This window comes from Pomacea canaliculata, linkage group LG10, assembly GCF_003073045.1.
Source record: "Pomacea canaliculata isolate SZHN2017 linkage group LG10, ASM307304v1, whole genome shotgun sequence".
In the NCBI taxonomy this organism is placed as follows: domain Eukaryota; kingdom Metazoa; phylum Mollusca; class Gastropoda; order Architaenioglossa; family Ampullariidae; genus Pomacea; species Pomacea canaliculata.
In genome coordinates this window covers 13,213,980-13,227,373 of record NC_037599.1, presented here as the reverse complement: position 1 = coordinate 13,227,373, position 13,394 = coordinate 13,213,980, and the positions used below count along the sequence as shown (strand labels likewise).

The 13,394-nt window shown below is 42.8% G+C and overlaps 1 protein-coding gene across 1 annotated transcript in view; it reads left to right on the top strand.

Moving 5' to 3' along the window:
• Positions 1-4,291: 4,291 nt before the first annotated feature.
• Positions 4,292-13,394, top strand: part of LOC112573284 (tetraspanin-18-like) — a 110,632-nt gene continuing 101,529 nt past the window's right edge. Inside the window, exon 1 of the mRNA XM_025253507.1 lies at positions 4,292-4,401. Within this exon, the coding sequence (XP_025109292.1) occupies positions 4,336-4,401 (66 nt within the window). The 5' untranslated portion in view covers positions 4,292-4,335. The remainder of the gene's footprint in view (positions 4,402-13,394) is intronic.

The following is a 13,394-nucleotide window of genomic DNA, read 5'->3' as shown; positions in this document are numbered from 1 at the left end:
ACTCGTTATGGTTACAAAAGCACTAGCCCACATCATCTCCCTCAGAGGTATTATACATTTATAGTAAATGGCATGCTGTTTCTGCGAAACAAACACATTAACACTTTGACCACCTCCTTGATATGAAAAATTTTATTTTGGAGCTTCAAATTTAGTCTGTTCCTAACATTAGAACTGTATTTAGCCCAGCTGCTACACAACTTTGCCACGAAAATTTCTGACATTTTGTTTTTGGCTTTTGCGATACAAGTGTTCCATTTCAATTGCTGCCATTATTACATCATGTACTTACTGTCACAGATTAACTGCTCTTTATGGGACTGTTTGTTCTGTGGACGGTTCAACGCGCAGCTGTCTTCAAACATTTTACATCAGACACATAACAAGTCCACGTGAGTTTCACTGTGTTTATGTATCTCGTCTTTATAGGAATATCATTGACTACCAGTGTACTTTATCACACACACACACCATGCGATCTCTTCACGTTTAAGTATTAAAAAAATGATTTCCCTCCTCAGTTTGTTGACCATTTTTCTATTAACTCATAGGAACACAGCTACTCTTTATAAAGTAGTTTCATAAGTCAGTTGCACCATGTCCTCATGTCAATCAAAGATCATGTGTATGACATGTAATTAGCAAGAAGTTGCCAGCACCAGTTTTATTATCACTAAATGCTGGCAAGCATTTGTCTGGGAAGGAATTGCTGCCCTTTGCCTGCCAACCGCCCTTTGTTGTTGTTGCAAATATTGTACACAATAGCGAAACAAAAAACACTAATAACTGATAATAATTTTCTTAGTTTTCCATTCTTTCCCTTACTACATGTTGATCGCAGATGTCAAGTATCCACTTGAAACAATTTTCTGCAATGAAACTTCTGGTCAGAGACGGTCTAACCGCTTTGGTGACGAAAAAAAAAAAATAATAATTACTGTGAGCTGTAATTGTTTCTGGCTTTGAAACATAAACTGCACGCGTCTGTGTGTGCGTGCGTGTGCACGAACTAGTATCCCTGTACATCCATGGTGTGTGTGAGTGTTTTATTGATACTCACCTGGGTCTCGCTAACCTGTGTAAGCTATAATCATGTTCTACACCCTTGAGAACTGGCCACAGGTTTGGTGCTGATAACCGCTGTGACAGTCTGTGACATTCTGTGACAGCTGTTACTCGTTGTGTGTTTACCCGGGAGCAGCACGTGAAAGCAGACCGCCTGACACACACACCCCGCCAGGCGCGGTCACTCCAGCCACACAGCTTGTCCGGCACTCGCCAACCTGCGGCTCGTTACCTGCTTTGAAGGAGAGCAGACGACTCGGGTGTGTGGTGCCGACATCACAGCACGCGCGTTCGTGTCTGCTTTGGCGGGCAGACGTTTGACTCCCACAGTCTCCATATCCTGAATTCTCCCTGCGTGACTGCAGCGCCCCTGGAGGAACTGTGAGAGTTACCGACCCTGGAGTAGCAGACGACAAAAGCAAAGCAGACGACAGAACTGGGTTACAATATGGGAAACAATTCGTCGTCTTGCTGTGGTCAGTGCTTCGCGACTGTTTTTATTTTATTTCATACCAGTCCAGCATAACATTTCATTGCTGTTCGCTTCTGTGATAATTTTGGTGATAACCAAGAATTTGTTGTTCAGCAGAACTGTGACAAGTCTCTACTAACTTCAACTCAAACAAAGCAAGCAACCTGCTGGTAAAACCGTTGAGAGTAAAGCTTTTATTGTGTCTGTGAACCAGCCAAGTGAAAGTATCAAACGACAGGTCAGATAATTTTCGGTTAGTGACCGACTGTTGAGAGGTCAAGGAAGTGTCGTGGAACAATTGCTGTCAGTGTCGAGAGGAGGAGTGTATCTACAGGGTGGTCTGATTTGTGACCAGACAACAGTATAGTATCAGTGTATGACAACATTATATATCACACGAGGCAGGTATACAACATGAGTTTCACAGGTAAGCATGTAAACTGTTGTCATGCTAGGATTTATACTTTCTGAACTTCTCTTCCTTTACATCCCAGCCAGACAACTCCGCTCCTCGTCTGATGACAGTCTGCTCTCTATCCCTGTCACCACAACAACAACATATGGTCACCGGATACTGGGGTGCCAAACACTACAACTCTCTTCCCTTCCATATCCACCATCTACCCACCACCTACCCACCATCGAGCCCTTTAAGCATGCACTAAAAGCACACCTGTTCCCCGAGCATCAATGCCTACAGAGATCGACATGGCTGTCAATACTTGTGGTCATAGTTCATTGACTAGTCCACCTGCTCGCCTTTCTTTGCACATTTATGACAGTCTCCATCCTTACTGTTTATTGCCTGATTGCTCTTTATGTATTCTATATTTGTCTTTTATTACTTATCTGCACATCTGTTTCTCCTTATGTCCTTCATATTTTTTCCATGTGACCTACCTGTCTTATCTTGAGAGCATGCACCTGAGCATGACTATGCGCAGTATAAATCACACGTTTGTTATTATTATTTTCTGAAAATAAAAAAGCCCTTTTGTAAAAATAAACGCAGTTTTATTTCCGGATTCTTTAACTAACTAAAAGTAACGATAGCGAAAGGAAACTCCAGCAGCATAACCTGTTTAAACACATGATCTGTACTGGTTGTAAACAATAATAATAATATATATTTATATCTACAGTATAGTGTTTAAACAATAGTTTCGCGATACAGAAAACATTCAAAGTTACCAAAAGTTTTATAAGTTAAGACACAGCAGTTGTGTTTTGTTATAGTCTATGTGATAAATTATTTTAACCCTCTAGCCCTAAACGAAATAATACTCTCACCGATTCTCATTCTATGAAGTGAATTATCTCTAGATACCTTGAAGCCGGTAAATGAGAAGAAGATTTATATCTGAGTTTGCTTGTAGCAGCATCTATTAACGACCTTGATAATGAAAGACAGATGTGGTTTCCAGTTATTTTCTTTCTTTTCTTTTCACTTTGACGACGCTAGTCACACATCACAAACTTAACGAGGTAGTCGTCAAACAGCGACCCCTGGCGGCCCCAAAAAAGCTGGAAATTATTACTCCTCCGATGTAGACAAAATAAGGCTATAAAAAGAAAACAGTTTGCACAGAAAAACTCGTTTAGTACTTATTTTTTATGGGTTTGTTTAAAAAAAAAAAGCTTCCTGTTATATCTTGGCTGTCAGAACATGAATAGTAGACCTCAGACACGCCGGTGGTTGATGTTGTAAAGGTTTTCTTCTTCGATGGGAGTGTACAGTAAGACTGATGATTTATCACATAGACAGGTAATTCTGCAGTTTTCCTATGTGCTCTTAAAAGAGTGGATAATTATTAAAGGTGGAGTTATTTCACAAATGCACGGATGTATGAACTGGGAAGATCAAGTAAGCGATCATGTCAAACAGAATAACACACACACACAATCGATGTACACACTTACATCGATATGCTCTCTCCAAAGCTCAAGCTCGTATCTTGTTGACTCAAAACATGTTGTGTAGCAGACCTCCCAGCTGTCTTTAATTAGAAACTTGCAAGTTAGGGATAAGCACCATGTTGTAGCCACGTGTTGCCTAGGTTTGAGTCAGGTTTATGCAGTGTACCACCTTCAGAAATCAAATCCTTCATATGATCTTTTTCCTGCCTTCCAGATAACGGTGTGTAGATAAGGCGTGGCCCGGTGGTCGGAAAAGGCAAATTAGGGGAACCTGTGACGGAGCTTCTTCCGGTTTCTATCACCTGAAGGCTGGGCACGTGGAGTTTACCGATATCACGTGAGGATAGCACAGTTACTGAACACGATTCAGCAACAGCACCACCACCTCCACCACCACCACCAACAGCAGCAGATAGCACACAGCAAGGCTACATCTCGACTCTGCTGTTACATCTTCTCAAGGTGCCCGCTTGTCTGGTCTCCTGTCATCGAGTGTCCAGTTATTTTCAAATCCAACATGGATTGCACACACAGTCACCATGATGACAGAGCTACCCATCTTTATCCGTCAGGTCGGATGGCCTGTGCTTCCGGATGACAAAGCGGAATAACCGTCCGGCAACGGTCACTAGGATTGTGTAAGTCTGTGTCAGTGGGACTTCATGATGTCTTGCGACTCTTGTAGCTCTGAATCATGCTGGAGTGAAAACACAATCACTAGTGATACCCAAAAGCTCAAGGTGTAAACTCTGACCTTTGTGCTCTTTGAAAGCCTAAAATCCAAGAACACGTTTAAGACGATTTCCTCAAGAGGGCAAAATCAAAAAGAAACATATTGTGGATTATATTGTGAAGTACCGGAGCTGGCTCGCGCTGTAAGAATGAGTATGGGTGCTAAGGAGGATCCCCCGGATACCATCGATGAGATTCAAGAGGTGGAGACTCAGGTAAGTAATTTGTCTGTTGTCTCCTCTGGTCCTTAGGAAGGTTGTCTTGCACTTCAGAACCCCGAGAAAGAGGATGTTGGTGGAGAAAGGCTCTGCATGCTTTTTTGCAGGAACAAAGATATGTCCTTTGAGTTTGAGACTCGGCAGCTTCAGGTTTCACTGTTTGTCGCGGGTTTGTAGTATAATTTATTTCAAAACCCTGAAGCGAACGCGGATGGAACTGATTGCTAGTCACAGCCCAGTGTATCACAGTTGCAGCTGTTGACATTTTTATGGCTAAGGTTAATTTGAAAGACTCTCTTACATGGCTGAACAAATGGTTGCTATTTTGCCTCGCTGTTGTTTATCGCTCACAATTTCTTTTTTCTTTTGTTTAATATTCTCTCTGTATGTCTGTCACTTATACAACTTTTCTTTCTCCATCTCTCTCATTCATTCTCACACAGATCGCCAGTCCAGCATCTGTAAGACTGCTCAAGATAATCGCCACAACTCTCCACAAACAACTTTTTACAAAATATGACAATGTGAATGGAACAGCTCTTTACTTTCACTTGTTTTGTTTGTAAGTCATACGAGCAGATGGTGTGGTCCTTAATTCAACAACACAAACACTTGTACTATGGAGTTTGTTAAAAACAACCAGGCACACACTGGCCAGGACCTTGGTACACACCACAGACAGGCACAGCAGAAGTGGTTTTGACAATATATTCAATTAGCTCTCGACCCTGTCCAAGTCAAACCCCTCGCAATATTTTTGTCTTGCCCTCGGTGACAAGAATGGCTGTGCAAGACAGATATTTCCTCTTGCCCGCTCTCTCAGTCCATCTGCCTACACCTTACTTGTGAAGACGTGTCCCTTCTCCATCATGTATATATATTCATGATCTCTCTGTCCCTGTATATATGTAGATCGTGTGTGTGTGTTGGTTTGTTCCAGTATAAACGAGTAAGAAATTGAGTGAAGTTGCCTGAAGCTCTTCTCTGGTAAAAGGCAAGGGAGTCCGACTGCTCCGAGAAAATTAAAAAAATGCTAAGAGGTTTACTTAAAAGACCAGCCCGCCTTGAGCAATCCGTTTGGGCTGTCTTTCCATTTTTATCGACTTGGTTGAGCTTGGCAGTCTCATGTTACTGTAAAGAGTGCATTAGTAATATTTAACAGAACACAGCAACAGCACTGTGAAATATAATTCTGTTCTCTACAGCAGGCAAATATTCTAATTATATTCTGTTATATATATAAAACCAGTTTATATCACAACAATTTATGTGTAAATTCATAAAATGTACGAAATAATTCGTTAGTGAAAAGAAAATGTTACTCGAGGGTTTTGTTTGCGAACTTTTGCAGGCAGTCAACTGCGCAAAGGCACGTGCGCACCTGAAGGCGCACGTGGCGCTCAGAGGCAGATAAAATTGTTTATTTCAGTAACAATTGATCTTCACTGTTTTTAAGCCCTGGCTTGTGATTGTTGTGTTGGATGATGTGCACTTCTGTACACAACCCAGGCAATACTTGCACCTTTTCCTGGCATTTTGTGACAGTAGGTCTGTACCTACAGGGGCGTGGGGTTACACACTTATCTCTTCCCCGGTGTCTGTGTCTGCATCGCCGATGATAAGAGGAGAAACGTAGACGGTGGAGCCGATGGAAGAGAAAACAACCCTCAGGGTTGGTGACTAACTGGTGCAAGGAAAATGTTAGTTTTCTCTCGTAACATGTAATTAAGCTGCGCGTCCCACCACTCTGAAAATGCCATCAGGCTGGTGCTTCCTTTTGCAGACATAAGAAATGATTCCAGTGAAGGGAAAGAGGTAGTTCATTAGAGCTTTTTTGTATATCCGTGTGTCTGTGTGAGAGAGAGAGAAAGACAAAAGTAACAGTCTTTATTTACTTCTACCGCAAAGAGTTCAGCAAAAATTCTTTGCGACGATTAATAGTAAAATGTCAATGACTTTTCTGTTTTGTTTCTACCTATTCTCTATTTCTTCAATAAAGATATGGGATCCCTACTGCTGTAAGGGCTAGTGTGGGGCTGTATTTCTATTTCAGTTGATTTCCCATGATTCATGCGTTTACCGGGCGTGTCTTGTGTGCTCTGTTCCTGCAAACCAATATCAGCAATTAGACTGGGGCGATCACAGTTTTGTTCCAAGATAAGCAAGCTTCGCTCCAACTTCTATAAATATTACAGCAAAGAGGTGTCAAGTGGGAATTAGTTTAGGAAGCGTTTAATTCCTTGCAGAGACTTGGGTGAATTGTGTACAGGTACCTCAGCCCTGCTTGTCCCTGATTCCTTGTAAGCAGCTAGGACCATCTGGAGCCGTTGTGTGCTCTCTAACTGTACTCCAACGGAAAAAACTAAAAATAGAGCTTCTACTTTGCCTGATCCCTTCCCATTTGTGTCTAAGCATCTTTGTTTGATAGTTGTTTTTGTTCTGTTTGAAGGTAATAGGTTCATTACGATGGGGCAGATAACCCCTGAAATTAAAGACTATCAGGTATGTCTTAAGTTTTTCCTTTTTGTCTCTGGAAGAATGCAGGCAACCAATTTTTGTGTGTGGTCTTAATTGAGCCATTGTATATTTTTTTTTGGGGGAAGAACATTAGATAATGATGTCGTCATGGCGGTCACATTTCTGAAATCGCCAGGCCTGTCTTTCATTTGTTTGTCCATTGACTAGGTTGACTGGTCTAGACAAGTCAGTTCAGGGAAATAGGTTCATTAAGACAGAGCAGATTATCCCCAAATTAAAGCCTGAATTAGGAGTGCTACTCTACATTTTTCATCATTGGAAGAATGCAGTCGACCAATTTTGTTCTAAATTGAGTCGTTATGACTGTTTTGTCACAGGACAATCAGTATTGAACTCGCATCCCTTTACTCCAGGACCACCTCTCAACTATTTGTCTTCTGACTAGGTTCAAGCGGTCGGTTGGTCAGTGGAATAAATTATTTCAAATGCACATGCATGTGACATTTGGTGGTGTTTCATTGGAAAGTTCAGCAGACACAAACACGAGGCACCAGATATGGTGATCGATTAACAGACACGACAGGCGGGCGGGAAGGTAATACTGTTGGGAAATGCGATCAGTTCTGGCTTTCAAAGTTCTACAACTCCTGCATGACAGGAGGGGGCTCAGACAGTTGGCCGAGTGAGACAAATGGGATATAGTCATCGAGGCTGCCCGCACTTGTCACGTGTACGAGGTGCTACCTTACAGTATATATGTATATAAATACAGTATATATGTATATAAATTATATTTGCCCTTTTCAATCACTGTTACCAAAGTAAACAGTGAATATGAAACAATACTTTTTAAATACTGCCTGATATGATGTGGATTTTTTGCAGTATCGCACAGTTCTGCCATGGAGAAGCTGTCAGTCTTGACTTCGGAAGCGATCTTGACATTCCTAGAGAGGGGCGATGTTCATATTTACAGAAAAGAAGATTATTTCTTCCCTGGAGAGGCTGTTTGCGTCCCTAGAAGAAGCGATGAACCGGAAGGACATCTTAAAACAGTAATAACTAAGGCATGAATGCAAAACTCTGGTGGAAAATAAGTTCCCAATATTTGCATGAGTTTCTAGCTTTCTCCTCTCGGCTTGGCCTGGTGGTGCCTCTGAGAAGTCGATAGTCTTATCCTCAATTTCTGAAAACACTAATTACATAAAAAAGAGTTTCGAGAACTTTTTATTCATCGGTTAGTGAACAGAAGAAGGCAGGTCTAGCCGAAGAGACCCTTATTCGTGCTGACCACCTCCTTGGGTAGAGAAGCTCAAGTGAAATTGCGAAAAAGAATCAAACAGAAAGGAAGAAAGGTTTACCATACAGCACGACCGTTTGAGTTGTGATTTTTACGAACTGTTGTCTGCAGGAAGTGTTAATGTTTTATGGATCGCTGGCTGGGCGCGCGCTCTGTGTGACTGGCGGCGCGAGGAATGTCAGGCACTGCTATTATCGGCGCGAGTCTTGCGGGAGGGCGCGCAGTCCTCGTGCGCTCCACCCTGCAGTTTCGCCACCCTCCACCGGCGCTACTGAGCTCGCTGCCAGACATCTTTTCACACAAACAAGTTGTAAGTTTTATAGCCAAAGGAGGTCATTCCAGTGTACAGCATTACCATGCTATGAGCACCATGCATGTTGATGGAGCGCGTGGTCGTGCAGTCATGTGACTTTGTTCACTCTCGGCAGTGTGGTCATTCGTAGAGCTTATTCGTTTTGTTTTGTTATTTCTATGGAGGAGAGGGCAGTGGGTGTCAAGGAATAAGAGGATGTAGACATATTTACTGTCTTTTTATCTTTAATGTACCACGTGTATCCTGGACACAGCTACATAAGAGCAATAGAAGCATTGAAAGCACTAGCTTGACAAGTTAAAACAGAAACATTTTAAGACCATAATTAGGGGCAATGTCACACATACGCCACCTGTTAGGAAGCATTGGGAGTCAGGAGACGCAATGTGGCGCCCTCTGTCCGAGAGAATGCTGTCAAATTCCACAGCCTTCTGACAGACGGGGAACACTTACAATGTTTTTTTTTTCCTCGTTCTGCCGTTGTCATTCTTATCTAGATGCGAACAAGTTAATTTTAAAAAATCTCACGAGGCAAGAAGTTTCTAGAACGGAAGAGTTTTTGACTGTTGCCGTGTGTTCTGACACTAAGTTTTTGCTCGAGCTTTGGGCTAAATTACATGTTGGTGTGAAGACAATGTAAAAACATGGCTGACAGCTCATAATTGGCTTGCTGCTGTCGCTGAGGGAGGTGTGAGAGATAGAGGATGGAATTCATGTCGGGCATGTAGAGACAGTTGAACTGAAGGCCTTGGTCCTGTGGACCACTACAGCCGCCATACACTCTTCTCTCCTGGCGCCTGTAGCCCAGTCGGCCTCTCGTCCATGCTGGGTGTATTCGTTGCAGTATGCAGGACAATCAACACAACAATCAGGATTTGTCAATCGCTCGGTACTGCACCTTCAAGCCAGCACCTGTTTACTACAGACGGCTTTCTGTAATAGGAAAATAATGTCTCTTTCTCACTAAAACACTCTCACACACTTAACAAGCCTAATGCACTGAGGCCGGCTGTGAGCCTCTTAAAATTACGAACCTTGTTTTCATGTTGGTGCTGCACGTGCAGAACATCACGTGTAGCATACGTCACCGTAATACTGATCACAATCTGCACGTGACAAAAACGGGCCTTGTGCTCGTGACCTTGTGTCACGTGACGCTTGAACCAGGTGGGGGCTGGGAGGGTAAGGTGTACACTCTGTGGTAGAGGACCCTTGTAACTACCCTGTACTTTCACCCCAAACTGTGTTTAGAATGGGTCAGCATGAGTGAGGGAGAAGAACTGTAGAAGGCATGTAGTAGCTGGAAATGGTGAAGGTGGTGTTTGGTGTTTCACCGCTTGCTAGGAAGTCGAGTGAAGCTCATCAGGCCTGGTTCGTAGTCCGGTTTGTTCTTGAAGGAAGAAGCGCTAGAACATTCGAGAACAGTAACTCGACTGGTTTTATTTCTTTTCTTTTTTTTGTGGCAGTGTTTTGTCATTCAGTTTGCTATTCTTACCTGAATGACACGTCAAGGTGGACCATCAAGTGACAAAAGGATTAAAATGTAAAATAAAAAAAAACCCTCCAGATACAGGTATATCTCTTCCCAGATTTGTTACACCAAGTGTCTGTTACACTCTCCTGACACAGAGAACGGAAGAAACATCCCCTCCAAAACCGGAAACAGCTCCGGTATCGTTTATCTTCAGTGTGGTCCTAAGTTTATTTACATTGTCGTCAGGCATCTTGAACTCCCGAGCACTGGATGTGGAGGTCGGAGACGAGCCGCACATCTGTCGATTCACGCACGGTCTATGGCCATCTCCCTCCGCCACGAGCTCGCGCAGGACCCTCACTGTTGCCGCTTAACTGGCAATAAAATCCCTCGGTTGTGTTTGTAGCACGTAGCTAGTCTATTATACAACCTCTTCCCTCCCCAGTTCTGTTTTTTACAGCCCCACAGACCGAGTTATAACAGGAGACCGCTAACTTACAGGCCTGAGCATGTCTTGGGATATAAGATGATAGGATAGTTTTATTTTATATTCGTAAAGGTGAAGTGGCTGCTAGTTATAAAAAGCTTGATGGACATATTTTTAAGGTATTGTATGAAGATTGTACTGAGGTTGTGTCGGTGTACTCATCATGTCAGAAATGTCTGGTATGTCTTCTGCGCCTTCAGGGCAAGGGAGGGTCCGACCTCGAGAAACAGAAGTCACATCTCATAAATAGTTTGAGTGTAGAGTACAGTATTTCTGTTTCACCCCTCGGCTAGTAAAATGGTTTGTCCTCGGTTCATGTTAGTAACATCATGTCCCGTGTGTTTTACCATTTAAATAAAGCAGAGCAAGGGAAGACATCGGATCACATCTGTACACCAGAGGGGAGTCAACCTCTGCCGGTCACAATGGCGGTCCCTGGGTCAGACATTAGTCACATGACTGACTGTGTAGTGAAAAGAGTAATGATGTCCAACTCGGACAGACATAGATATGATGACATTGATTTGATATAATCAGCAGATTGATGAAGCCAGTCTTCTGTAGTTAGTACACTAAAGGCTTACAAGCATTCAAAGACCTAGGTGTCGCTGGTACTCAAGGACTTCACGAGCTGCTCGCAACTTCTCACTCGGCAACATTCCTCAGAAAGTGTAGGCTGGCAGTGGGGCTTTAAAAGTCTGGAGTGTTTCTCTCATTATCGCTCACTTCGTGAAGAACCAACGAAATTTTTTAGACTTGAGTAAGCAGCAGACCCAAAGTGTTGGTGATTTAGAAAGAGAGAGAAAGATAGCAAAACATTTATTGTGCGCTGGCCCTACACGACTGAGGGCTTCATTTAGCGGCGGGTCGAGAGTGTTAAACAACTTGTCGAACATAAACTATTCCGGGTGCGCGCTACTTCACCTGCGCACGCGGAGACGTTCATGGCAGTCAGGGCATCGGGGTGTCAGGTGTGTGCCGCACACGAAGACAACAGCACTCGTGATTCCTCGGCCTTCTTCGCTTTTCTGTGTGTGCGTGTGTGTGTGTACATGTGTAAGTCATTCTATTTAAAGAAAAAGGCAAAACAAAAGAAAACAAAACAAAACAAAAAAAAAACAAAAGAAAAAAACAATAATAACAAACAAAACCAAACAAAAAGTAAAACTAAAGAACTGAAGGGGTCACTAAAGTGTCATAGAAGCAATCTATCAAAATGTTTGTTTAATAAACATACACGCCAAACAAATTACATTGCATAAGCTCTCATATTTCAGATAATGTCCTAGCGTGTTCATGCAGCTGGCTCCATCTGGAGGCAAGGAGACGGGAAGTGAACACTAGTTTGGTTCAGCAACTCCTCACACCACGTGTGCAGTAAAGTGTCAAAGAGCACGCGCCATAACGGTGTTTGTAACAGACTTTATGGGAGGATGAAATGTATACACAGTTCTGTGGAGACCTCTTCACTTCCCGTGTTTAGACATTACACGACAGTCTGGGAGAGTGTTTTCTTTAAAACCTCTTTAGAGAGAGATAACACGATTCAGAATCATAGTTCGTGTAGCTTGCGGTAGATTCCTGTAAGTAAAAATAAGTTTGTAAAATTTAATCATAAATAAATTTGATCAGTAAGGTTACCGTAATCTGTTTCACACCAATAACAAAATTATTTAAATTAAACTCCCCTGTAAGTATGCTCGAGGGCGCCAAGTAAGCAACTCTCATTGTTATCAGATGGCGAGCGAGGTAAGGGGCTGGTAGCGATGTCATAGAATTTACTGCCCACGCCTGTCCCTGTGTCCACAGAATAAACACAGTTGTCATGGAGACTCTGTTTCAGTGTTTGGCCATCAACCTTGCTGCCACGTTCTGACCTTCTGACCCCGAGGGATAGTGTAGTTCTGGGAACATTTCCCTCGGAAGTACGATCGTTCCCAGACACCGAAATGACTGACTAGTTTTCAAGCTACCAATGAAAGCAGCAAGGATGCAGATGTTAAAATAGACTAATATAACAGGTGGCAAACACACGTGTTATTCAGTTTAGTTTCAGCCTAAAGCTACTATTACTCAGATAATTTGCTTAGAAGTTTGAATTTTGTTTTCATAAAATCCTTCCTACATTGGAAATATATCATGATTATGAAAGCTTCATTGTTTTGGTTCGTTGGTTGGTTGGTTAACTGATTGCAACCTTCTTTCTGTGGTCACACACGCGTGGATCCTGCTGCATCTTTAACTAAAACAGTGAGTTAAATAAAACTGCAGGACATAGGCGAGCACGCGGACTGTCACACGCATGCACGCGCACGCATTGAAGAGTTCAGACATCATCTGGACCCATATTTCCAAGAAAACGAGGAAAGATTTCCACAGGAAGTATGGTCACTGTTATCTTGGACAACTTTCTTTGTGGGACTATTTTGCCCTGTCCGGTCAGCGGTGACGCAGGGAGGCGTTTATCTCTTGTTTGCTCAGACTGGTTCTATGGGGATCGCGGGGCTTGGTGGTGCGAACCTGTCGGTCTATAAACTAAGATGTTCCTGAGATCCAATGTTGTCTGTAACACACAGTTGTTGTTGGAAGCCCCTACACTCTCTCAGAAAGGACACAGGACAATATTTGTAAAACATTGGAGAAGCCCTGACATCTGATAATATTCTTGAACCTCACAGTCCAACACCAACCCAGATACCTACAACAAGAGACATAACCGTTCTAACCACCACATATTCGGTTAATAATACTGATGGTGTCTACTGCCAGCTTCTCGTGTTCTAGACTTGAGAAAATTAAGAACCGCTGCTAACAGTGAGAAGAATATTATACTTCGGAATTTAGCTTCTGGATAGCTAGCACTTGTCTTAAGAGTGCTTCCCGGTGCGGTACTTTGGTCTCTTGGGTCTTCGTCTCCTGTAATTACTTTTCTCTCCCA